General features: G+C 41.5%; 2 protein-coding genes across 5 annotated transcripts; both read right to left on the reverse strand.

Annotated features, from left to right (window-relative positions):
* Positions 1–725: 725 nt before the first annotated feature.
* Positions 726–4,668, reverse strand: CCNB1 (cyclin B1). The gene is made up of 8 exons (XM_062600499.1): positions 4,648–4,668; positions 3,542–3,802; positions 3,281–3,463; positions 2,739–2,897; positions 2,116–2,352; positions 1,536–1,676; positions 1,180–1,290; positions 726–860 (listed from the first exon to the last, which is right to left on the reverse strand). Exons 1-8 carry the CDS (start codon positions 4,666–4,668, stop codon positions 750–752), a joined length of 1,224 nt encoding a protein of 407 aa, XP_062456483.1. The 3' UTR covers positions 726–749.
* A 493-nt stretch (positions 4,669–5,161) lies between these two features.
* SLC30A5 (solute carrier family 30 member 5) lies at positions 5,162–26,640 on the reverse strand. 4 transcript variants are annotated; one of them, XM_062600023.1, is made up of 17 exons: positions 26,441–26,640; positions 26,160–26,282; positions 25,019–25,085; positions 23,606–23,691; positions 22,066–22,153; positions 20,692–20,779; positions 19,369–19,445; positions 18,301–18,471; positions 17,434–17,722; positions 16,866–17,074; positions 14,402–14,559; positions 13,595–13,724; positions 12,008–12,227; positions 10,541–10,767; positions 9,011–9,139; positions 8,206–8,359; positions 5,162–5,664 (listed from the first exon to the last, which is right to left on the reverse strand). In XM_062600023.1, the coding sequence occupies exons 1-17, from the start codon at positions 26,512–26,514 to the stop codon at positions 5,579–5,581; spliced, it is 2,376 nt and encodes a 791-aa protein (XP_062456007.1). In that variant the 5' UTR covers positions 26,515–26,640; the 3' UTR covers positions 5,162–5,578. The 4 variants fall into 4 exon arrangements, with proteins under 4 accessions (XP_062456007.1, XP_062456009.1, XP_062456011.1 ...); XM_062600025.1 differs by lacking the exon at positions 8,206–8,359; XM_062600024.1 differs by lacking the exon at positions 5,162–5,664 and having other exon boundaries at positions 7,197–8,359.
* Positions 26,641–26,956: the final 316 nt, after the last annotated feature.

Here is a 26,956-nt window from a genome sequence, read left to right on the forward strand (position 1 = left end):
CGGCGGCGGCTCCATGGCGCAGCCTTCAAACGGCCCGCGCGCGCCTATCGACGAGCTCCGTCCGCGATTGCTTCCGCCTGGCAGGGCGGGGCTCCCGAGCCGCCGACGCGTTCGCTGCCCACCCAGGGCGCCATCCTCCGCATCGGCGTTTCGGCGCTCCGCCGCCAGGCCGGGCGGGGCGGGGCGGGGCGGGGCGCGCGGCGCCGGCCGTTGCGGGCCGGCCGCGGCCGTTGCGGGCGGGCGGCCAGCGGCAGCGGGGCGCGGGCGGCCGCGGCTCGGCCGCAGGCGGTCTCCTGCGCGGAGCTCCGAGGGGAAGCGCGGTGCTGCCGCCGTCCCCCCCACCGCGGGAGGACCGTTGTGCCGTGCGGCCGCCCCAGCCGGCGCTGGGGGCACCACAGGCCACCTTCAAAGGCAGGAAGCAGAGCAGGAAGCTGCAGGAGTTTGTTGTGTTTTACATAAGTAGCTACACGAAGCTGGAGCTGCTCTACAGTGATTGTAATATTGTGAACTTAGATAAGCAGCAGCTACCGCTGCCCCAGCCGTTAGCAGGGCACATCCTAATGCTGCTGGCTGCACCCCAGAGCTGCCGGCAGCTGCAGGCGGAAAGAACCACCACAAAGCACACAAACAAGCACCACAGCTAGAGTAAAAGACAAGATGCTTTATTAAAAGCTTTAAACACTCAAATAAGATACATTATGTACACAGTGGCACATAGTGCCAACATCCTGCCCAAGTTGGTGTAGGAGTTACAGTGCTTTGGCCAGAGGTTTGGCTAGATTCTGTATGACAGCAGAGTTCAGCTGTGCAATAGTGCTTATCTTGGCATTTTTGCTGCTGGCGTATTTATTCTTGATTGTCTGCAAAAAGAGTTAGTAGTTAAGAGAGTTAGTTTAGCCTGCTCATAAAGATACACTAGTCTACTGGCACCGTTCAGTTACTCTGAGGCTTGGTAGCCAGGTCACGTGAATTCTTCGCATCCAGAACAAGTTTGTGTTTTGGTAAGATGGCTTTTTTTGTGTGTGTTTTTGGCATTTTGCTGTGCTGGCTTACACCACCCTGTCAGGATAAAGACCCTTCAGCTGAAGTGAGCAGGTCTGATACAAGCATCAGTGGCTTGAGAACCACATGGTGACATTTAACCAAGTCCACTCCCCATCTCTACCATGAGAAGCTTACCATGTGCTTGGTGAGGCCCCGATTCACTAGGATTATGTTCTTTGCCATATGCTGCATGACTGGAAGAAGGTCATTCTCAGTATAAGCCATGTAGTGTTGTAGAGTTGGTGTCTGAAAAGAAAGGACATAATAGAAAATGCTACTAGAACATTTGAGCTTCTTTGATTCTGTCCTCTATTTGGCATAGACAGCTGCAGTCTCCTTTCTGACAGGAAAGAGTTACTGCCCTGCTTCTGTCCTCTTGTTATTGGCCAAGTGGAGACAAGAACACACCTGGCCTATGGTAGCATTTTATGCTGGTACACAAGTACACCAAGTCCCAAACTAGAAAGTGGTATCTGACAAGCATGACTCACCCACTCGCCTCCATCAAGAACTTTTAGAGCTAAACAGGAAGCAGCAGCCGCAGTTTTGGAAGGAGGGAAGTGAACCATTTCATAGTCCACCATGGACAGCTCCATCAGGTACTTGGCCAGAGTGTGCTGTTCCAAGTCCACCTGGAAAAAGACTGAGGTGAGTGTTGTCTCCAAGGCAAAAGACATGTCAAGCACAGTTTAATTGCCTTTGTTTCATCAGGCAAGAAGAAACACTTAGCAAATATTTTTCAAGCTGTAGGCTAGAAATTTAATTACTGAGCAGTTTGAGTAGTTGTAAGCTGCTCATCGCTTAGGGCTATTCCCTTTAGCAGTCTGATGATCCTCTACTAGTATCAGGCACGCATTTTAACGCTGGTTTGGCTGGATTAGGCTTAAGTGAGAAAAAGTAGACAAATAAGACCACTTTCTACAAGGAGACAGGTTTTTGGACTGAACTTTTTGTTCAGTAGTTAAGTTGTTATAATACTCAAAAAGTTTTACACAGTTTTAACAAGCTGCAACAGCCAAATGTTGCGTCTTGAAGATAATGCTTGACAGTAACACCAGTTCTTAGCATTACCTCTGCGATCTTTGAAGCCCTCCTTAGGAAGTGTAGAGGTAGAGGGCGACCCAGACCAAAATCCAGGGCTCGGAGGATCTTCATCTCCATCTGGCGGATCTGAGACTTTGTGTAAGTGTGATCTGTTACAAATGCAAAATCTCCAATTTCAGGAGGATACATTTCTTCATACTTGCTGGCAATGAACATAGCTGTAACACCAACCAGCTGTAATGTCTTCTTGGACACAGTATTGTCCTGTAGCAGAAAGCAGTAGAGACTTGTGTGAGACTGAATGACTTCACTCAGAACACAGCTTTTCAAGGTAGCCAATTTAAGGTTCCTAATACGCTCTAGCGTATATAGAGTAACTGTACAGCATTTCATTACCTCTGTTAATCTCTGTAGGGTTATAGACAGGCTATCCAGACCAAGTTAGTGAGAGAAAGAGCTTTGATATGTCAGGTCAGTTTCTGGTTGAGATGAGTATATAGTGCATGTAGTTCAAGATACAAAGCCCTTTACTGGTAAGCTATTTTTTTGTTAGGGTTAACAAGGTCAACCATATATATGATGTTATCAGTGCTCATTGTGCTTTAGCTTACAGTAAAAGTATCCCTTGACACCAGGCAGGAGACACTCACCTGCAAGAAGCGATCAATGATAGCAACTGTCATGTACATTGTCTCCTGCAGGAGCCTGAACTTCATCTGTACTTGCACAAGCCAGTCTATTAGTATAGCTCGCATATTCCCAGTGATTTCCTGGCCTGCCAGGTATTTGGGTCTGACAGCTTGTTTCTCCTGTGTGGAAGAGAGAGAGTTAACAGGAGATGCAGCCAGTTAGAGGCTAGACATTGCAGAGATTTGAGTTATTTCACCCTAAGGCAAGGCTTATCAAGGAGTTCAATATAAGGGTACCACATAAGTCTGGGACACTGAATGTGAGGTTTCTTAGTTTATTAGGTGTTGGCCAGGAAGAGCATGGTACTGGTACTACGAGCTGATTGGACTAGTGACCAGTGTTATGAGATTGGTCGGTTTTATTCTGGAATTTTAAGTTAAGGAATTGTTTATTCTTGCCTCCTGAAGAGCTAAGTGAACGTGAACGCCATTGGCAGGTCACCCCTGTAACGACAGGTTCATTGCCAGCGGATCTCCCCGTGGCCCTGAGCGGCTCCACCAACCTCGAGGTCTCTCAGGTAGCCGTAGATGTCCTTCACGTATTCACTGCAGAGGTTGGGGTCGGTGCCGTCTTCCACGTCCACGTCCTTCACCTCGAGCAAGACATCGGAGAAGGCCTGGCACAGCATCTCCTCCGAGGGGGCGCACCCGGACGTCTCCATGGGCGTGGGAGACGGCGACGGCAGCTGCAGGGAAGGCTGGGGTCAGCCGTGGGCCGCGGGCCGGGCCGGGCCGGGCCGGGCTGGGGGGGCTCGGGGCGGTACCTTGGCGGGCTCCGGCTCCGGCTGCGGCTGCGGCTCCTCCCTGGGCGCCGCCCGCGGGGCCCTGCGCGGCGCCACCTTCTCGGCGGCGGCGGGCGGCGGCGGCTTCTTGAGGGCGGCCCGCGGCTGCGGCTCGCCGACGCGGTTGCCGATGTCGCCCAGGGCGGTGCGGGGGCGCAGCCCGGCCTTGGCGGCCGCCGGCGCCCCGCGCTTGGCGGCGGGCGCGCTGCTCTTCGCCGTGGCGTCGGCCGCCGTGCGCGTGTGCTGCGGGGAGAGGCGGTCACCGCGGCCCCGGGGCGGCCGCGCCCCCTCCCCCGAGCCGGGGAGGGGGCACTGCTGCACCGGGGGGGCTGCGCGGCTGCACCCCCAACCCCCCCTGCAATGTGGTGGGGGGCACTGCTGCACCGGGGGGCTGCGCGGCTGCACCCCCCATCCCCCTCCTGCAAGGTGTTGGGGGGCACTGCTGCACCGGGGGGCTGCGCGGCTGCACCCCCCATCCCCCTCCTGCAAGGTGTTGGGGGGCACTGCTGCACCGGGGGGGCTGCGCGGCTGCACCCCCAACCCCTCCCTGCAAGGTGGCGGGGGGGGGGGCACTGCTGCACCGGGGGACTGCGCGGCTGCACCCCCAACCCCCCCTGCAAGGTGGTGGGGGGCACTGCTGCACCGGGGGGCTGCGCGGCTGCACCCCCCCATCCCCCTCCTGCAAGGTGTTGGGGGGCACTGCTGCACCGGGGGGCTGAACTCCGCCCCCCCCGAGGGGGAGGGCTAGGAGAGGGGGAAGAGACCGGGGCAGGCTGCGCTGCTCCCCCCTTCCAGCGAGGGGGGGAAGGGAGAGGAGCGGGAGGGCTGCCCAGCCGCGCCCCACGAGCCAGGGGCTGCGCTCGGGGGTTGCAGGGCTGCACGCCACGAGGAGGGGACGGCGGGGAGACGGCCGGGAGCCTGCCCGCGGGGCGGCGGCCGGGAACCGGGGCACCCCGGAGGAGGCGGCAGGGCCGCACTCCCCACCCCGCCGCCTCCCGGCGTAGAGCGCTCGGGACCCGCTCCCGCCGCCTCGCCTCGCCGCGCCGCTCGCCTGCGGGGGAGGCCGCCCCGGCCGCCGCCGCACCTACCCGGGTGACCCTGAGCGCCATGGCCGCGACGCGGAGCCGAGCGGAGCGGAGCGGAGCCGGGGGGAGCCGAGCGGAGCGGAGCCGGGCGCCGCCGCCGCCGGTTTAAACCTCGCACTCGGCGCCGCTCATTGGCTGCCCGCTGCCGCCCCATTGGCTGCTGCCGCGCCCGCCCCAATGCGTTACCGCGGCGACGGCGACGTAGCTCTCCCGAGCGTTCGAAAAGGGGGCGCGGCCGCGGCGGGGCGCGGCGCGGCGGGGGCGCACGTGGCCGGCGGGGCCGCGCGCCCGAGCTCGCGCGGCGCCCGCGGGGGCGCGCCCCCGGCCCCGCGCCCCGCCCCGCGGCAGCCGGCGCGCCCCCGGCCCCGCGCGCACCCCCTCCGCAACGACGCGAGGGCTCCTCGCCGCTGCGACCAAGGTTCCTGCAGAAACAGCCTGAGCTCACAGGCGGTTCTAAACGCTTTCCGCCGTACGGCCCAAGCAAGGTCTTAATGGAGGAGAGTCACGATGCACTACATAAAATTAAAATTCTTGAAAAATAAATTTATTTCTCTCATCTTATATACACATACTGCTTGCTGCCAAATGTACAACGTTGTAGCTTCATTTTCACAGAGGAAACTGTTTGAAAGCAGCAGTGTTTCATTGCAACTGCCTGCACACAGACCACATGACTAGAAGAGGAACTTCCACACTGAAGTAGCTATTGAAATATTTCAAGTGGCCTATACTTGCGCTTTGAAAATCCACCCTTACAGCACAGTTCTGATAGATGGATGGTGTGGGGAAGCCTGAAGCCAGGCTAGGCTTTCTGCAGCTGTCTGCAACACTGTGCGCAGTGGTCGGGTAAAACGCGAAAAGCTGCTGAACGCTTGCTGAGACGGGGGCCAGCACTTCCACGGCAGCAGAGCTGATCCTCGCCGAGGAAACACCATCACTTAGCGTGCTCCCAGCTACTCCAGCTTGTTTTCAGTCCTGTTGCTTGGGGCTCACCATGAAACCACATTTGCTTAGAGAAAGCTGTGACAGGTGTTAAGGCTTTTCAATCAATTTTCAAATTGATTTCAAAAGAAAAATCACTGTGCTTTTTATTTACCTACCAACATTGGGCTAATGCTCGGTTTGGTAACATACTGCCAGCTCTGGTTCAAACACCTTAAACATGAGTGTCAGACAAATACTAACCAAAGCCTTATTTTCTTTCTTTTTCGGACAATAAACTGAAATAACATTCCTTTTATAAATCAAGTATAATTGTAGCACTGTTATCCAACTGACCTGAGCCTTCTGGAGCTGAGAAGGTGAGAAAACTGCTGCAAAAGGCATTAGTTTTCACCACAAATAATTTCATTTTCCCCAGGTCAGCTACCTACACCAACTACATTGTACAAGCTGAATATGCATTAAGATCAGTAGGTCAAGCAATATGCTTTCTAGTTCTCATACTGCTACTGCTGAGCTACTCTGCAGGTTCTGCAGTGCCAGGCTGGGAAATGAAGTCCTAAGAAGGGACTTAAAGAGATCCAGATTCAGAATATACAAGTCACCTGAAAGCAATGCAACTTTCAGAAGTTTTTTGACCACTTTTTTTTTCTTTTTTTTTTTCAGTCAGTCAGTCTCACACTGCAGGTTATTTTAATATAGCACTAGGGGGAAAGAGAATGGAATGAAAAGGTTTTTAACCGATACATGAGAAATTCTGCACTTTGTATAAACAGTCAGATCACAAGAGAAGCAGAATTGCTAAAGGACATTTCAAATTGCATCTCTGTTGAATCTGATCTGACAAGGTAATTCCTGTATCATTCTATGCAGAGCTCCACTAGCATCAGTTCAAGTATTTTAGTAAAACAACTCAGGTATCTATCCTGAATAACGAACAGGAAAACAATAAAACAGAATAAGACTACTGCGATACACGGAATGATGAAAGATGTACTCATTCTTGCTAGCCACTGAATTAATTGCTGAATTACAAGGAACATGCTTAAAGGGTTACAAACAGGAAGAAGAGGAAATGAGCACAGGAAGACAGATAACAGATATAAGGATAACTACCTCCAGAGACATATGTTGTTTTTGCTCAGTTAACAGGTTCTCCATAGAGAGAGAGAGAGAGAGAGAGAGATTTGTCTTCTCTGCAAGTATTTAGACTCCAACATGCATAACTTTCTCAAACATTCATTTTCTTTTCAATCAAGAAGTCTCAATTTACAGTCTGCCTCAATAACTTGCTGAGTCCCAGACTGTTTACATAGTTCAGCATTCTAAACCTGCAGTATTTCCTTAGGTACTATACAAGAGTAAAACTAAGTACAGTAGATGTGCAGCTGTATTATGATAAAGTTTGAGCTTGCCTTAAAAAAAAAAAAAAATCTGTTATCTATCCAGAATGGCAAGTCTCTCTTCTTTTTGCCTAGTTAGTCATTCAGCTGCTTCAGCTGATAGCTAATCTTGAACAAGACAAGCAAAAAAACCTCCAACAAACCAGACAGCATTTTAGTAATGAGCAAGCCACAAACAGTAAAGATTTCATTGTCAGGTCACTCAGCTGCTCTCCAGTTATTCTCCTAAATCTATTAATTTCCAATGTAAAATAGATTTTGGCACAAGTTATAGAATACTTAATTTTCACAAAAAGTTGTAAATATGAAGTCCATCCAATTAGCTATTCTGCAGGAGAAAAACTTTACCTCTAAGACAGACTATCCTGTCATTTATACATTTTTTTAACTGGATGAATGAAAGTGGATGCTCACTGGTGGATTATTTTATGCTTGAAACTATTGTATTTGCAGCTAGTCATACAAAAAGTACAAAATAGTTATTTTACATTTTTTTTGACAACATCTGTCCAGGAAACACAAACAAGAACAGTGCAAGGAAAGAAAAGCATCTGCAACTCTTATTTCTCCCCATTACTCACTTAATATGAGTGGTGGATTTTTATCCTTAAAAATTAATTTGAGATAAATTAGAATGGTAACATCCATTTGCTCTGATGCAGTAGAATTGAGTTTAGAAAATGGTTTTATATGCAGATGCAATAAAAACTGTGCGTTTCTATTCCTGTATAACAAAGTCTGCAAAAAACCTTCATATTGGTTATTTTTTACTCCTCATAACAAACATGTAATTTTTTATTCAAAGTGTCTTCAAGCTATATTTGAATGAAAAAGTTTCAGTTGATTCTGTTTCTATTGCAACCTAAACTATTTCCATTTCCCATAGTAAAGGAAATTATAATCATGGTGTTCCATACTTAAGAGAAAGCATGGAATGCATCTGTGCTCATCCACAAGTTGCAAGATTTCTGTTTAATAAACACCAGTACAGTATTTAAGATTCTCATTATTTCCACATATTCAGCTTCCTTTATAAAAAGCATCTTGATCTAAATTTAATAAAGATACTATGCTTAAAAAAAATTCATATATATAGTACATTTGTTCCTGTACATGTATGTGCAAGTTCTTGTGACATAATACAAATACAGAATCCTACAGCTTCACTGTTAACATCCCCTCTGGTGAACAGTTTCTTATCACATGATATAAGTACCATCTTTGTAGTATTTCATGGATTCCAATTGCTGAGTCATTGCAAGGACATCCTGAAATCCTGTACTGAGGCCAGACATGTGTTGAAAATAAGCTTCCTTCTCCACTTGAACAGTTAGGTTGTTTACTCCAGCATCTTTAAGAATTGCTGTAACCTGAGTATTACATTTAGCATGGTTAACATTATATTATACTTTATATATATAGTAATAATTTACAGTATTCTGAGTCTGAAATATTATAATTTTGAAAAAGCACCATAAAGAGTCAATTTTCTGGAAAGTCAGGATAAGCTTCAGAGCTTTGTGACTTCAGCATAAGTGCTAATTCTCATTACCTTGTATAAGAAAACAAACATCTTTTGTGTTTTAAGGAAAAAAAAAAGAAAAAAGAAACCCAAGACAGACCGAGCACATTAACAAGCCTTTAGTAAACCCATGACTAGCATCCAGATCTCTCCACTTTCCATTTATTTTCTGCATTACAGTACCAAACCAATCTACTCTCCCTTTTCTCAGCAGATGTACTGCCACTTTTAGTAGAACCAAAGATGGTGGGGGGATGTGGGTGTATGGGAGGAAGAGAATAAGTGTATTTTTTGTTTTGGCAGAAGCCTCAGCCATCAATTCTTACGTAAATAGTCTCAGGAGAGCAGGCAAGGGGAAGTACAGCATTAGAGACCAGCTCTAAGACACTAACTAATAGCTACAGAGACAAACAGCCACTTCAAAGTTCAGTCCGAGATAGAATTACAGAGTAACAAACGAAGCAGCAGATGACTAGGGTCTAAAACCACGGAACCTTACCTGCTGTACAATCCTCTGCTCCATAACATCTGACATCACTTGTACATGTATTGTACCTGCTACAACACTCGCAGAGTGACACCAGAAATGAGGATCTCTGTAGGATATGACTCCATCTATTTTTTGAATCTGTAAAGAAATTACATTACCAACATTTACTTTTAAGAACATATTCTAAAACTTCTCTGGGGCACATGGGTATTGCAACAAAATATTGCATAGGGAAGAAGTTGCATAGCAAAGCTTCTTTCCAGTTAAATCATAGAAATATGTAAGTACTGGAAGGCCACTCTGCTACTTTCAAAAAAAAAAAAATAATAAAAGGTATATAAAATTAAAAAACCTGTAGAGCACAATGCTAAATAACGTGACAGAAAAATTGATTTAGCATACAGATCACAGTAATATCAATGGACAGATCAGCTAGAAGATTTGTTTGGGCATTTAATCATTTCTAGGGCATCTGTTATCTCAGTAGCCAGAACAAGCAGCTACCTAGTTTAGCTAGGCTTAATTCAGACACGTGTCTTCACCCAAATTTAAGATGCTTTTAAAACTGGTCTTACTGGTTTATGGTAACACCATTTTTTTCAGGCTCTTCTTATTACTTTTTAATGACTTACTCTTCAAATTTTCTCAAAAAGTAGTTTCTTTTTCCTCAGTCTGCAAGAATTGCTTTCAGTCTTCTTTTATCAAAAGGTAAAATCAAAAGGTAAATTTTGCTCTGCATTGCACTTTGCCTTCACTACACATCTGTTCTAACCAGTTTCTTCTACTTTCTATTTCTCGTGCAGATAAGGACTCATCTCTCCCCTCTCCCAAATAACATGCAACATCAGAATACTCTTCCTTGCCAGCTCTCATTGATGGCATCCTCTAAGAGCCCATACTAGTTTTCTGACACAGGTAAGTTCTCCCTACTAAGATCTGCAGTGAGATTCTGGGCAGGAACTTCAAATCAGCCAACAGTGAGGACTAAACATTGCTGCAAAGTATACATCCTGGCACAGCAGACAGGAAGAGAAAAGACTAGTTGCTTTAACAAATTCTTTTTCATTTTGCTTTTGCTACTGCATCCACTGTGAGCCAGCATGTCCAGCCAGATATGGGAAAAATATGAAAATCTGCAATTACAAGCCTGAGATATAATCCTGTAGTGAAAAAGGCTTGTCAGCTTTTGGGAATTACTATGAATTACTAGGTTACTTACTTTCTTAGCATTAATTAGGTTTCCCACATTTTTATCATACTTGTCTGAAATCATAAGCTATCCATAAAGCAAAGGCAGCATTTGGTGTCAATGAACAAAACCATTTTCAGAAAAGCCTCTCTCTTCCTCTCCCTCCCCCCAAAGCCTTAAATCAATACAATTCTTAATTCTCTCAAATCTCTGCAAAATAGGTTTTAGATCACATGAGACAAGAAGTTGTCTGAGGCAAAAGTTGCTGTCACACTGAACTACTTAATTATTAAAAACACTTATAACTTTGTATGTTTATTTATAAAAACACTTAAAACTGTGGTTCTGACCTTTTCCAAAGCTGCATGCAGATCCTTCTCCTGTTCTGGAGGTATCCTCAGCAAAAGTACTTGACAGGCATCTTTCAACAGTGGGATAACACTGAGAAAAATCAATGTAGCAATAAAAAGAGAGCAGAGTGGATCAGCTATCAGCCATCCAAATTGTTGAATAAATATTGTGGATACGATAACACCAACACTGCCAAGAGTGTCTGCTAACACATGTAGAAACACACCTGAAAACAAAACACACTGTGTGATTACGTTGAATGCTGCTGTTTAAAATAAAGTTTAAAATGTATTTTTATGTTCATTAGTGGAAACAGTAGGGTTTATGATACTAACTCTACATGCTCAACCTGGTGCAAAAGTTAACAAAACAATTAGCTTTCTTAATGGTTGACTACAAACCAGTATAAATTACCGTTTTCACTCTATATGCAATGATCTAGTCAGGCATTTGCCAATTAAGCCAAACACGCAAATGCAGGCTTAAATGTTAGTGGGATTTGCAATATTTATCATAATCATTTAACTCCTGATAGAGGGGTCAGGACTTACTGATGCTTAAAAGGGGATAAAAGATCACTGTAAATCTATTGACCTGCTAATGTTGACAGATATGAATGTATCATTTGGATTTATACTCCAACTCTGCTCCAGTTTTACAAGTAGATTATCAGCTGCTGCCAGGAATAATCCTTTATATTGCTTTAATAGTAGCAGTCTCACTGTACACTCAAAGGACACTGAAAAATAACCTGTATTTGTGAGATTAGTGCTACTTCAGTACCAAGATTTAAAAGAATGTCGAGACAGTAAGAGGATGAACAGACTTTACAAAAACGCAAGACAATATAAGAGTGAACGAAACTATAACTGATGTAAAATAATCAATGAAATATGAGACTACTAGCTAAAACACTTAAGCTCTAAGCAGCTTACACAAAACACCTAATTCTTTTATAGATTTTAAAAAATAAGATATTTGATAAATATCTTCTAATTAGTAGGAGAAAAGAATTTCTAATTGCCCTTCTCAGTTAGTTTCTAATTTTAATTTTGAAAAAAGAACATTTCATCTTATCTTCTGAACCACAAATAGAAGCATATTCTAGATTGCTGGTCTGCCTTGGTTCTTCTTATCCCTTTCTCCAGTGTTTTCACAACCAGTTGTCACATGACACCTAGAAATACCGTAATATTTTTATAGATAGAGACCTTGCATTTGCATTTCTAGGTGGATCTTAGAAACAAAGACTTCAAGGTTTTTCAGTAAGGTTTATGACAACTGTGGAAAGTTTTTTCTTTATTAGTCCTTAAGAATCACTAACAAGATACCACACAAATCTAAGAAAGCTGTGCAAAGAAGCATTTTAAATAACGTTTCTTCAAACCAAACTCATTAATGAATAAAGAGTTTGAGAAATTCATGTACATTTATATATTATTTATGATTCAGCAATCTGTACTTGCCTCTCATGTTGGTATTCATGCCTCCTCCAGAAGACCCGTGGGAATGTCCATGTCCATGGTCACTGTGGGAATGCCCATGCCCATGGCTGTGCCCATGCCCGTGGTGAGAATGACTGTGCTCATGCGAGTGACAGCCTCCACGAGAACCTCCATGGGAGTGCGCGTGGCTGAAGGCACAGATACCAACAAGGTTTACTATGAGCCCTCCAACAGAGACCGGCTGCAAGACAGACAAAAAAGAAAAGCCCTTAACTTCACCACATATTCCTAGATACTCAAGTTTATTTTCTAGAACAAGGTAATCAGAGATACTATACAGTTAACTAAGAAAAGCTGTGAAAGCATTTTTGGATCAACAGAAGGATTATTCTAATGTGGATTCCTCATCAGCAAAACTTCCTATACAAGCTTGTTTTGAAGGAATTTTCTTCTCTCAAAAAAAAAAAAAAAAAAAAATCTGATTCTCCTCCCAAAACCCACCCAGCATTAACCATCAAAATGCAAAACTCAGTATCAACAAACCAGAAGAAGGTAGCAACTTTGCTTTTAAGATGCAGTGATTTTGTATATTTCCAGAAAGAAACAAAATTATTCAGAGGAGCAAAGCAAAGCTTGTAGTTTATCACTCAGAAAGATTAAAAGATTATACAGGAATGCTAGTAAGTACTGCTCTATAACCTGAGTTGCACTTTTTAATTTGTCTGCCCCCCCCTCCTTTTTTTTTAAACCCCCCCCCCCACCTTGGAAAGCTGGCCAAATGCAAGAGAATAATCCCAAGTAAAAAAAGGAGTTAAGGGAATCCAACCTGGGCTATTTTACTTTTCTTTAGATATGCAGACAGAACTCCTGTAGAAGCAGTAAAAAACTCCACAGCCTGAATCTCAAAGGGGGAAAAAACACACACACACACAAAAAACCAGTAATGAGAACCAAACAAATACTGAAGATGGTGGGGGAAGGAGGGAAGAAAATAAGGCCTAGACTCCAGCAATGCATATATCTAGCATTACCTATATAAAAATCTTTTCCTGTTACTGAAGAAAACAAGACAGCACAAATTCATACATTTTGGGAAGAGAAAACAAATAAAAGTGTGAAAAATGAAGGACTTGTAGTAGAATTCCATAATCCAAAGCAATTAGGATGAAGAAAACAAACTGCCCCATTTTGGAGAAAAGGGATGGAGGCCTGAAAATTTTAGTGGAGAGTCCTGAAGAGGCTGTGGAAGTTAGTAAGTAGCCATGGCTACTGACAGCTTCATAATTGCTAATGCCATGGTAACACCCACAGCATAGCTTTACAAATTCCAGGTGATTTTTGAGGTTATTTCAGTTGCAAATAAGTATGAAAAGTTTTTCCAATAATTACACTGACATATATAACTGCAAAAATTAAATTTAATCTTGTACGGAATGATTATTCCCTTTGCATCATTCACTATAGAAAGACTGCCCTCCAAGAAGATTAGAGCTGTAACTTCTTTGGAAAAGAGGTCTCGTAAGTATGCAATCTCTCACTTCATTAAAAAAAGCACATAAACCAACTATTAAGTGCAAAACAACAATCAAACAGAATGACAAAACTTACCGTTAACATATTTGTATCTATATCTGGAGGATCTACCACTCTGGCCACTGATTCCATGAAGACAAAGAAAGCAATTACCATTAGAAAGAGCCCATTAATAAATCCAGAGAGAATTTCTACACGTCCATACCTGAAAGCAAACGTATGTACGTTTCAGAAGTAAGAACAGCTACACTGAACAAATTTTAAAAGTTATAATACATTTAATGCAGCATCACGAACTTTAAGATTGGTTTGATTCTCCCTCCCCTACGCCACAGAATCATGCATAACCCTTTCTGGGTTATCCATTTCTGCCCATCAGGTGGCTAGACTGCAACTGTCTATACGCCAATAGTACAAAGCTTTAACAACCTAAGTATTTCATTTAAAAAACATATATATTAATACACATTGCACATTTAAGGTGTCAAACTACTAGATGTCTATAGAATTTAGCCAATTTTTGAAAACTTCAGTGGAAGCAAAATCTCCATATCAACATCAACTTTAAATATATATTTGACATACACACACATATGTATATATAGAGAGAGACAGAATTTCTAAATGATATTAACCATGATAAAGTTTTATCTGTAGACCTTAATGCTAATGAAGTCCTAAATTATACAACACTTTTTTGGTTGGGGTAAGAGAGCACTGATGTGAGCATGAACAGAATAAATGGAAAACAGAAATAGTTAACAACAAAAAAAAGAAACAAGCATCATTAAAACATCCTGAACATATCTTTATAGCTGGACATTTTGAGAAGGAGTAAGTAGAAAACTTTCAGATAGTCCTTAAAAAAATTAATACACATACCCATAGGAAAATATGCGAGTTGCTTTCCATCTTGTCATTAGAGCGGCAAAAAGCCCCATCACTAAAGCAGAACAATCAAAAAGCATGTGAAATCCATCAGAAATAAGACCAAGGCTATTGGTCCACACTCCATAGAAAAGCTCCACAAAAGTGAATGCCTAAAATGAAAAAAGGTTTGAATTTTTTCTCCAAAATTAAATTTTAAGTTAATGTCTTGGTAGTTGCCATGAAGATCTTCCAAAGTGCACTTGCTAGTTTGCAAAGGTAACGTTCAAAGTATTTCTAAAACATTTTCTTCCTCTTCCAAACAAAACTGGTAATATATTCCAAGTCTACAATGAGACATTCAGTAAGACTTTTTTTGAACCACCCCCCCCCGAAAGTGCAACCTTCTACAAGCAAAGACTGAAGTTTTTATTTAGGATTGTAAATAGCACTGCGCAGCATAAGTTTTAAGCATTCCATTACTAAACAGTTGTAGAGAACCGAAGCAGAAAACCACTGTACACTGAAGAATTAGCGATCCATGTAACAGTTAACCTGAGCCAGCACAGTCCTGCACCGTGCTCTGCTGCACGTACAGTTTAGCCTTCAGGCCTAAACTTAGGATAACCACAGGATAAACCTAGCCAGCTATTTGTAACAAAGGAGCTTGCAGGCAGCTCCCACTAGGCACTAGCGATTACACCACCTGTGTATCCTTGCCTTTATCTAAAAGCACAGCAACAATTTCTCATGGGAACAGTCCTTCCGTTTGACAGCAGAAATAATGAATAGAATTGTTTTCTATCAAGAAAACCCTACAAGGGCTTAAAAGACCAAAATGGGATATCCTGTCAATAACTAGATCTGCATGGCATGCTGCGCCCTGACTGATGCTTTACAACTGAGGGTTCCCAGCATTTGAAGGGACACAAGATTATCCATACTAATCCTCTTTTTCCTTACAGTGTTAGGTCTAATAAATGTCATTTTATGGGATTCTTACAGAATCCGAGTGCCCTTCTTACAGCGATAAGAACAAACCAGCACCTCCTGGTGCAAAGCAGCAACAAACAACTCTGACTAGATCTACTACTAGCAATGCTGTCTATAAATCTGTTTTACTTACACTGTCTACAGAAACAATTAATCAGGAAAGGCAAAACTTGTGCAACAATTGTAGCTATTAGGAAGCCTGGAATTCATCACTTAAAGGCACATTTTGTAAAAGCCACTGTAAATCATTAAATGATGAAAAAGATCCAGTTGACCTATATAAAAAAAAAATCTCATCTTTAGGGATTAGATTTTATCTCCTACAAAAAACACAGTTTTTCATGACTTTTAGGTATATCCTTCCAACTTTTAAATATTTAAAAGGTTGTTCTTCATTTGTTAGACTAGCCTAAGCACTATAGGGAAATGTAATACCAGATTATCAGGAGAGATAAAATATTAAATAATATCTCACAGCATACAGGCTGAAATAACTAGTAATTTAGAAATGCTAATAAATGACCAAATTAATTGCTGTCAATAATTTATTCATCTAGTTTATTTGAACAGGAAAGTTCAGTATTGTCTTATCTAATAATGATTTTGGAGTCTGCAAAGAAACAAGCATTGTTCATAGCAAATCCAAATATTATATCTAAATGAATATCAACTCTGCTATGGATCATGAATCAGGACAGAAGGCTTCAGAAAATCATTTTATTAATATGCAGTTAAAGTTATTTCCAGTTACAACTTTTTAACAGCTTGTTCTGGTAAGAAAATCTTCACTGATTAGTCAACAGTTTAAATCTTACAAATTAGTTTTGAGAAGGGTATGCAAGGGAACATCTTTAATATGTATTTCTTCCTATGTATTTTAACTCTTCTTTATTAATTGACCTGCCTACAAAGTTAAACTTTCCTTTCTTTTTTCCTATATTTAATTTGCTATTAATTCCTATAATTTCTATAATTCCTCAAGTTACAACAGACACTTCAAGCCCCCCCCTCCCCATTTTCTTGGAAAATTGCTATAAAATCTTATCAATTGTGCTTATTACATGACCTTTTTCCTATTATGGAAAGGAAGAGAGGAGTTAGAATAGCCTGTTATTTCTAGAAATTACATTACTCAATTCCACTGTACTGTTTTGTTATCCCCATCCTTGAAGGCCTCACTAGTTTCAGGTTATCTTCTGGTAACATTGAGATATCTCAATCTTGAGTGAGATCCTACTGTTCTAATCATTATATCACTATTTACTTACTGGTACAATAGTTACACATAAAACCAGTACCCCATTGTGACACAAATCAGTCAGCCCTGTCGCTTAGAGTAAGACAGGCATAAGAATCTATTTTAAGATTCCACTTAATGAGACTACTGTATCAAGGGTCACTTAAAAAACAAACAAAAATGGGAACCTTTAGAGCAACTCTTCTTACTGTACTGTGTGATTAAGTTTGGAAGAAAGCATGCACTTACCAGATTTAGGCACAAGAAATAGAAGATCTGTCTCGAATCGTGTTCCTCAAGGATTTGTTTCAGTGACTCTTTAATAAACCGGGGTAATGACTGAGAGCTCTGCTGCAATGCATCACCCATGAAGTTATACAGAGGAGTGCCTTCAGGAGAATAGCCAATAAGGGTGCCTTTCTGCCCTTTCCTGGAGGGGGAGGACAGGATATTGGCAGCTGCAAGGAAACGTATTGAAGTTTTTGTTGCTGTTTCTAAGCTTCACAGCAATTTTATAAGGCAAATGTCCAAAGATTACATGTAGTATTAAGGAAGCAAAGTGATTACCAACTTCATCTTGAGGTTTAACATTAGATTTTACTGCTATGTTAGATTAGACCATCACTTCCAAAGGGAAACAGATCTATTATATTCCTTTCTGTAGGCAGTAAAGCAGAACAAAATTGCATGCCCATTTATTCAAAGAAACCACAAAAGCTCATTCAAAAGAATTTTGGCCAGAGACATTTTCAGAATGGGTTCTGAGTAACACAAATATATTTAACAGATTTATTAAAAGATAAATAAGAATACGTACATAAAATGAAGAAAACAGCACTCACTACCACTCCTCCAGAAAGGACATGCTCTGTGCTTTCATGGTGTGATGGCTTGTTCATAGCTCGAAGCTGGTCTGTTATTGGATGTGTCCAGAAGTTGCCAAAAAGCAGTGCGCTAATGAAAATGAGAAAGGATCCATATCGAGCACACTTGGAAGCTTCCATCTTGACAGAGCATATGGACTCCACATAGAAATCCAAGATCACAACAAAAAAGATGACTGTTATGAAAGGCATGATAAGAGAAGACCAGGACTCCACTTTACTCTGCAACAAAAAGTATGTTTCAGACAGGATTGTTCACTATTAGATCAGCTGTATATGCAGCATTATATCTAGTGCGCTTTCTTAATAAATAATTTCAACAGTGCATCAATACAAATACTTCTATCAGAAAATTAACATTCAGACTATAGAAAGATACATATAACAAAGGAGGATTACAGCAGCTTATTTAAAATACTTTCATAGGCTTTAAAGAAATATCATATTTGCATTGGTTTACTTTCCCTAAACAGGGAGGTACAATGAACATATCTTTAAACTACAATATATTCTCTTCAGGAAAAAAGGGCCCCGCATTTATATAGTCATTAATCCTCGTACAATCTTAGCAAAAGAATCCAGAAGATAGTAACTGAAGGTAGAAAGAGGAAATAAAGTTATCATGCAGAGACACACATCAAATACAGAAAACTATTTAAAACACAGAGCTTATTAGAAAATCAAAGATTAAACACCTTTAAGATTACCAAAGCTGTCAAGAAAAGATTTAACTTGCTCTTCACAAGCTGAAGCATTAGAGAAAATGAGTTATGTTTGCTAACATGTACTTGCTGTATTACCTCTGTTGTCAGAAAGAGGACGATGACCCATGGACACAACAGAAGGACAGAAACAAGGTGAGATAAAGCTTGTAGACGCTTGGCTCCACCTACATCTACAGAGAGCTTTCGGGAAGCCATGTGAAAACCAACCTTGCAGCACAATGCTAGCACCAGAAGCAGCACTCCTCCCTGGAAACAGAAAGGGATTCTATTAGCATTTCTTATGAGCTGAATACCACACTCCAAAATCCCCCAGTACTTACATTAAAAAATATTTGCTTTCCTTATCAACAAAAAGCAAAGCATTAAAAGTCTATGTTAAGCTCAAAAATGTCACATCACTTCAGCCTTTTTCTAATACTTTCACAATCTTTTAATTTGCTTACTTTTATTCGTACCCTCACAATATTTTCATTCAAAATCGTTCCATAAATGAATCACAAGACACTCCATACACAGAAACAGTCTCCTATCATGTCTCATCTGTTCTGTGTATAGTTAACCACTCTCTCACTCAAATTTCTAATTCATTTGCACATTGAAACTCTCTCAGCTGCTACAGATGTTCAGTTCCCTTCCCCCTGTTTCAGTTCTCAATACATTCACTTCAGCAACAAGACTAACCTAACAGACAAACTCAATCACCCAGGTCAGTCCCACATAGTAAGATTCCGATACACAGTTACTCATCCCATCAAATATAATAGGCTTATACTATTGAGACACAGAAGTATCAGAATCTTTCTTTCTCTTCAAATACAGCCCCCTAATGTAAATTAAATACTGGAGAAGAATAAAGAAGCAGCTACATTTTATACTGTATGGTTTGGCTTGCAGCACCTTTCAGTTTCCTAGTTTGTGTTGAGCTGAAATTGAACTGGCTGTTATTCAAAGACATTAGGAAAAAAAAAATCACAGTGCTGGGTCTGTTCCAGTTGGGCAGCAGGGTGGAGGCTGGGGCATGTATATTGGATTTTCTTGCTGTTCTTGTTTCAGGCTTGGCTTAACTCCCCACTCTGAGCTGGTGAAATTCCCGCCAATAAAACTTAGATGTATCAGCCAACTAAAAACGAGGAAGCTATTTACCTTGTGATCTGCAACGCCCAGGAAAGCAATGATTGTATACAGAACATGGGTAAGAGCACTGTCATGGTGCCCTTCAGCTAAATAAAATAAATTAAGGAAGATTTTTATTTTTATTTTTTTAAACCAAAGAGCCGATAGAGGTAACAGAAGACCACAGAAAGCAGAAGAAGGCAAACTGAACTTTAAAGTTTGGTAGATTCCTAAAGTTCAGAAAGGAAGCAAGAATTTCCACAAAAGAAAAACAGTTAAAAGTACTTGTATTTAAAAAAAATAAGGCAGAGTGCATAGAAGCAGTTATGATATGTGGCTTATTTTAATTCAGACAACTAGACATAGAATAAACTCAACAGCATTAAAAGCTAGATTTCCAATAAAAACATTGTAACAGTGAAGTGTCTAAAATCTGAGTATAAACATTTAAACTTTAGAAAGTTAGATCAATTGACAAGCACAATCCAGCCAATACTGAAGTAACAATAGCTTTTCAGAAATCAATTAGAAGGCACTTTAACAATGATTTTACTCACTGAAAACTCCACTGATTAATCAAAGTTATTTCTGAATATACCATCTGCATCTGTAATTCCATGATTTTTTTCATCCTTGAGAAAGTTTACCTTCACCTTGCTATCAGCTATGGGCTTTGTTGTTACTGTCCATCCTTCAATGCACCACTTTTTTCCAATACACTTAATTAGGATGAGAAGACCGTTTGGAAACTTCTGAACAATTTCCAATTTACTCAACGGCTTTGGCAGCACGTTTGTCAGCTTCTATTTGCAGCTTAGACTCCACTGTTGCAGGCTATTTCACATCACTTTTCAGCCTAGCAGCTGAATTGAGAAAGCTACCATAATAGTGAGAGTACAAAACTATCTTTCTGGATATACCAAAAAGATTGCCAGCTACACCAGCCAACCATTTACTGAAGGCATTTAGACAATAGCCAACATTTCTAGAATTTTCCAAGAGGAAAGCTAATCAAGAAATCTTCTAGCAATTCTAAATGGTCTGATATGAGCAAATAGGAGAGACACCTGTAACTACAATTTACCTTAGAACATAGTTATAGATTTTATCACCAAAGTAACCAATGCCATTCAATTGACTATAAATACCAGCATTTGCAGCATAAGATTTTACTTTCACATCTAAAATGGTCTTGCAAATGAGGATTCCTACAAATGAAAATATACACACTTAATTCAGTGCATTCAACTTAGCATTCTATTCTCCCTGCTCCTATACACATAAACACAATGTTTTTGATAGATGTTGTCTGTTAAGATTTTTATTTTCCGCACACATAACAAGAAAGGATACGATGTTCTGCTATTTTAGCCATGAGATCATCATTATCAAAAAGCAACAAGCAGATGACAGCTATGATGAAAAACATAGCACCTCTTGTCTGGAAAAAAACAAAACATTTTTTATGACACACTGTAATTGATAAATGTTAAACATTCCAGGAAGAGAGTTCTCTATTTCCTGATCAATGTAAGCATATTTTGGTGGAGTAAGAGAAACGGAAAGAAATAACATTTCTGGAGAAAGTAACCATGACAATATAATTTTATACTAATTTAGATTTTCAGATTTGCCAGGTAAGTTCGGGCAAATCCCCATTCCCTTTTTTGGCCTTAATACACATGCAGCTTAGCTACCAGGTGTAAGCTTCTAAGATAAAGATTCACAAAGAACCTCTGCAAAGCTCTACATTTATCATTTGAGTCTCTAATTGGAGAAAGTTTTTCCTCTAGATAGTTTTATGTTGAAGGTCCTGAACATTTAAAACTTGTTGGCAGTGTCAGAAAGAGCAGAGGGGAGTGCCATTCACTCCATCCTAAGCCCAGTTTCCAAGTGGTTAAGGCATTCCACAGAAGTTACAACACAGATTTTGAAAGAGTCTGAGGCAGCACCAAAGGCAGACTGCCTCTTACATAGCAATAACCTAGTCTCTAATATATGATATCATAAGGTAGTTTCCTTCAATTATTACTATTCTTGAATGAAAGTGGTCCTGACTGCTAGGTGCTGGGATGAGCTCATTACCTTTAGGGCTCATTAAGCAGAATTAGAGAATACCCATGAAATTGAACATATAACGGGACTCAGGCAAAGGATGTCTCACGTATAGATCTCTGATTAAGTGCAAGATTGAGGCCAAGAATTCAGCAAATACAGGCTCATGCAGAACTTAATCAAGAGAACTCCTTGGCAGAAAAAAGCATATGTATGTGGAAAGTTAGAGAATACTGAGGAGTCCAGGCAAGAATCTGAAGGCTTTATTCCTGGACTTCAGTGTCTCAAGGCCAAGACCACTTCAGGTACATACGTTCTTTTGTCATTTTAACCCAAAATCCCTAGACAAAAAAAAAGCTGAAGTAAAAAAATCACATTCCAGGTGTTTTTCTGCCTACAAACAAACAAACAAAAAAACTTTTCACATGTCTGTCATGAATATTAAACAACTTCACCCACTCTTTCTCCCTCAATGCACGCCATCTTTTTAATTTCAACTAATACATCTTATAATGGCACCCCTACCAAAACTAAAAATTGCAAGTGTTTTTTGTGTTTTTTTTTCCTTTAAACAAATGTAGGTCTGAAATACTCTTTGCTCTAGGTAAAGAAGGGATATTTGCACTTCTAGCACACAAGAACTTTTACTTTTGTCAGAATATATTCAAATACCTTTGCTGGTCCTCCACCTGAGCTTGTGAACAGAACACTAAGGAGTGATAGCACAACCACATCACTGTGCTCAAATAGCAACAACGTCCTAGACAAAAAAGAAAAAAAAAAAGAAGATAGACATAAGCACTTAGCCCATTTACAAGGGGATTGCTGCATGAGTTTGATATATACTATTTCAGCTAAAACTCAGTGAAATGGAAGTCAGAGATTTAACCTGCATTTTCTATAGGAAGTTTAAAAACTTTGAAAGGATAACTCTAAAAAAAAAAAAAAAAAAAAAAATCAAAGCCTTCACCAGAAATGTATCTAGCTGGTGACAGCTAAATATGTCATAAAACACAGCTCAAGTAACATATTACAATTATTCATTTATAGATTACTTCAAATTGTAATCTTTTTTTAGTGCAACAAGATACTAACTTGCTCAAAGTGAAACTAATATTCCCATAACCATATTGTACGTAAACTACGGTTTCTACTTTCTGGCCCCCGAAATAAGAAGTCCTGCTCTGCTATATTACATAATGCTTATTGAGGTATTAATGGTCCAGTAGTTTATATCTCCCTAGAGCCTCTTAATGGCTGAAATTGAGAATTTCTGACTTGTATGCTGTCTCCTTCAGGTAGCAGAGATCAACTGACAAGCTGTATTGACAGCTTTCCAGAGCAGAACACAAAAGTAATGGTCTCTCTCAGGTTTACCAAATGCTTCTGCTGTTCTCTTCAGTATAGCAATGCAGTCTACCAGGGACCATATTAGTGGTTTTGTTTGTAAGACTGTCAGCAATCAGAAAGACACTACAGTACTTCCTTAAGAAATCTTCTTATACTTAGGTATACCTTCTCCTGTGCAAAAGATGAAGTTTCAATTTGATAAATGCACAATTTAAGGCTCTACTTTCACTCCCACTTTTCTAAACTGTTAACCATCATTTTGGTAGTCTAACTTTATTTTTTTTTTCTACTGTTATGATGAAATTCAACAGTACTGCTAAGGAATACCACAAGTAATTATACGCACTAATGCTGCCAAATTGCAACATAGCACAGACATAAGATCAGAGACTAAAACAGAGCTTTGCAACAAATGGGGAAAGGAATTCTAGTCACCTGACACAGTAATGCAAACTGCTATTGCTAGCTGCCAAGCCATGGATTTCAAACAGTTAAGTAAACAAATGTGATTATAGAGATGAGACTAGGGAAACAAAGAAAACCACAGTCAGCACAATAGGCAGTAATCTTACTGTGTCTGTCACATCAATAATTTAAGCACTATCAAGAATGTCACTGGCATCTTGTCAAACAAATGATAAAGAGAATTAAGAGACATTTCTACATAGCTCTTTCCAAGCACAACAGAATTTACAGAAAAAAACCATAAAAATCATTTAAAAATTCAAAAAAAAAAAAAAATCAAGCAAGTGACTGGCATCATGGGGTAACAAATACAAAATGAAAAACAACAGCCAACACAGGGAAAAGTCACAAAAATTAGCTTAAAAGGGTAAAAACATTATTTACTGTACATATTTACCTCAGTGGTCCACAAAGAGTAAGGCCAAAAAACCACAAGAGTGAAATGATACATCCCACAACAGCATGCTTAAAAATTTTGATCCACTACAAGAGAAAGATATTTCATTAGCATTTTCTCCAGCTTCAAATTAAACTCCATTGTTAACATTCTTTTAGCACAGTGGCTCCAGAACTAGGGAGGAAAACATGCCCCTCAAAGTCTGCAAAATGTAGAGTATGATTACTTCCTTCTTGCCTACTTTGCCAAGCAGTTTGTTTGGACAAAATAAAAATCGGGTCTTCTACTTCCTTCCTACTATGTTCTATAGTACAGTTTGAGAGCTCTTCAAAAAACGAAACAATCCCCAGCCTTATAGACACAGGCTGAAGAACTGTGAGCATTTACCTGTCAAAAATTGTTGATCTTGTAATATATTGTATATATCTGATATACGAACACAATGCTAACTAAAACATCCAAGATAAAGAGACTAAGACCTTAAATCTATCAATATTTATGCATGTGTTTGATTCTTTCTTCAGAAAGTAATACATAATTCAACTGGGACTATTCTAACATGGTAAACTTAAAACACAAGCTTTAAAACAATTTGGTTTTGGAAATACATTGAAGATGATAAAGCACCTACAACAAATCTTCAAAATCTAGAATCTAGCAAAATGGAAAACGTGAACAGACATATTTTTCCAAATGCAAATCAGATGTGATTTATTTCTATCAACACTTTAAAATTCTGTCAAAACATTAATCATAAAAGCAGTTACTTTTGGATTATTTCTGAAGCTACTCTTCAAGTTTCTCTACTTAGCATATACTGATAAGAGCAAACATTGTGCACGTATAAAGTTTTTGCACACACAATTGCATATAAACAAGATGAATAGAGAACAGGTGAAAGAAGGAAAAGTTTATTTCTTTCAAATAGCAGAGTCCAATTCAACCAACTCTGACTTCTCTGCAGACTGGAAATTCAACAAAAGTCTGAAGAGCAATTAGGCTCAACCTTCAACACAATGCAGCATGCAAAAAAACACTCTTATGAAGGAGGCAGAATTGGAGCACTTCTGCATTCTGACAGTCCAGAATCTGCCATTTTGGAATTGTCAAAGTCAGCTAAACAGACAGAAAAAAAACTCTTCTTAAAAATTCTGTTCTCAAAGCAGATGCTTGTGCGGAATCAGAGACCAACCTTTTCACCATACTTTCAACTATTTGCATGACAGCTGACAAATCTAAAAATGCAGATCATTTTTTACAGCACAGTTAAACACTTAATCCATCTGGAAAATGCGGCTGCAATTTTCATAACTCTCTTCCCACTTTCTGGGCAATTTCTGGTAAGAGTCATGTTTCAAGAATATCTACAAAGACGTGAATTACTATTACTATTCACCATATATGTCAACTCACCTGACGCTTGGTTACCGCTTTTCCAGAAGAAAATGGTTTTTGAAACAAAACCATAAAAAATGCAGACCTGTTAAAAGGAGAACATTTTCTCTATTAGCATATTAGCAAACAGCTTTTTATTCAGACCAGCTCTAAAGAGCTAAATCCCTCCCTTCTCACATCATACTCAGTTTATAGAACAGCTACCTCTACATTTTCTACAAAGACAATATTTGTATTCTCTCTACTGCTTTACTTCTATCAGGTACGAATAAAGAAGTTCATGCAGGTGTGTTTCAGTTCTGGTCAATTTTATGCATAAATTCGTCAGAGAAGAGCTAATGAGAAGTTTATCCATGATTTACAAAGACCAAAATAACTGATTTCCTCAGAGAAAAGTTTTGAGGAGAAATAGAGTTACAATAATAATACTATATTTTTATTAGCAAGGTACATATATCCAAAAGCTTCTCCGTATACGGAACACCGAATACTGCGTCTTGTTAGAAATGGTAAAAAAAAAAAAAGAATATGCTCCTTTCTCAACTGTGATCAAGAACAAGTGAAGGGGAGAGAAGCTAAGGTGTTTGGGAACACTCAAATGAGAAGCTCAAATTTAAATAATTAATGAATTTAAATAATAGGTAAGAGTGTGAAAGACAACTCAGACAAGTTTATTACAGAAATGCTCTTCCAAAACATATCTGCTGAACATGAAGCAAGATTATGTCTGCCTGCTGGCAAAGGCTGATGCTGTAACACTTGCTATTAGTTTCTACACCTTAGTTCCCAATTAGGGAAAAATGGCAGTTGAAGCACACAGGAACTACAGATATGTAAATGATAGAGAAAAAAACTTGTCTTCTATACTTTTTATAAAAAAATTTGGAAGCAATTGAGTTTCCTATGCTCAGGACTGCCACAGCATCATTCATTTTAAAGTAGTACAGACTCTGAAGTTTCTGAAGTTACAGCGAGCACGCTTAAGAAGCAAAAACACTATAATCAGAATATTACTGGATCCACTACCATGCCTTTTCCTCCTCAATTAATCTGAATAACACAGAATACAAAGCATAAGCCTGACATGGACAAAAAAAAAATACACAGAAAAAACATGCTGGAACCAGCGTATACCAGGCTGGGCTGTAAGCACACTCACCCCAGCTTTACTACGAAGATAAACTGTACAAGGTGGACCACTTTCAGAAGGTCATAGGATTCAAACAGCCCCAAGGCCTTCAGGAACTTGGTGAAGCACAGCAACACAATATACCGGGTCAGCCTGCAGGAGGGAAGACGAGAGCCGCCCTGAGCCGCCCTGCCCGCCCCGCCGCCGGGGGCGCCGCCGGCCCCCGCGAACACCCGCGCTGCGCACGGCAGGCGCCGCTGGGGGCGGCAGACATCCAACACCCCCCCCCCCCCCGCCGCCGCGGCCGTTACCGGGCGCTGGGCACATCCACGGGCCCCAGCACGCCGCCGGCGGCCAAGGCCTGGCCGCTGTACTTCTCCTCCATGCCGGGGCGGCGGGCCCTGGCGCGGGGGGACCCTCAGGAGCCGCCTCGCCCGCCGCGGGGCCGCCTCATGCTCCTCCGCCAGGCCGGCAAGGGGCTGGGGGGAAGCGGAGCCCCTCGGCCGCGCCGCCGCCGCCGCCGCGCACCCGGGCGCAGGCGCGCAGGCGCCCCGAGCGGAAGGGGCGGGCACGCGGGGCGCGCCACGTCCGCAGCCGCCGGAACCACTCACTGCCGCGCGGGGGTGGGGGGGGCGGGATGGCCCTACCCCCCCGCCCGCGCAGGCCCGATGGCATCGCCCGAGCGGCGTGTCCTGCGGCGCCCCCCAGCGGCCCGGCGGGAGGCGCCAAAGGCCGCGCGGGGCCGGGCCGGGCCTCGGCTCACGGGGCTGCGCGGCCGCCCCCGGCCCGGCCCGGCCCGGCCCGGCCTTTGGCGCTGAGGGGGAGCC

The sequence above is a fragment of the Rhea pennata genome, chromosome Z, assembly GCF_028389875.1.
Source record: "Rhea pennata isolate bPtePen1 chromosome Z, bPtePen1.pri, whole genome shotgun sequence".
In the NCBI taxonomy this organism is placed as follows: Eukaryota; Metazoa; Chordata; class Aves; order Rheiformes; family Rheidae; genus Rhea; species Rhea pennata.

Bases quoted from the DNA above. Each gene is read 5' to 3' on its own strand.
- SLC30A5 (XM_062600023.1), bottom strand. From the start codon at position 26,514: ATGGAGGAGAAGTACAGCGGCCAGGCCTTGGCCGCCGGCGGCGTGCTG. The intron at 20,780-22,065 runs GTATTTGAATAT...GTTTTTTTCCAG, and splicing joins CAGGTGGAGGACCAGCAAAG to ACAAGAGGTGCTATGTTTTT. The intron at 8,360-9,010 runs GTAAGGTTCCGT...TGTAATACTCAG, and splicing joins AGCAGAGGATTGTACAGCAG to GTTACAGCAATTCTTAAAGA.
- CCNB1 (XM_062600499.1), bottom strand. From the start codon at position 4,668: ATGGCGCTCAGGGTCACCCGG. The intron at 2,898-3,280 runs GTTGGTGGAGCC...TCTTCCACACAG, and splicing joins GCTACCTGAGAGACCTCGAG to GAGAAACAAGCTGTCAGACC. The intron at 1,677-2,115 runs GTAATGCTAAGA...GTCTTTTTCCAG, and splicing joins GGGCTTCAAAGATCGCAGAG to GTGGACTTGGAACAGCACAC.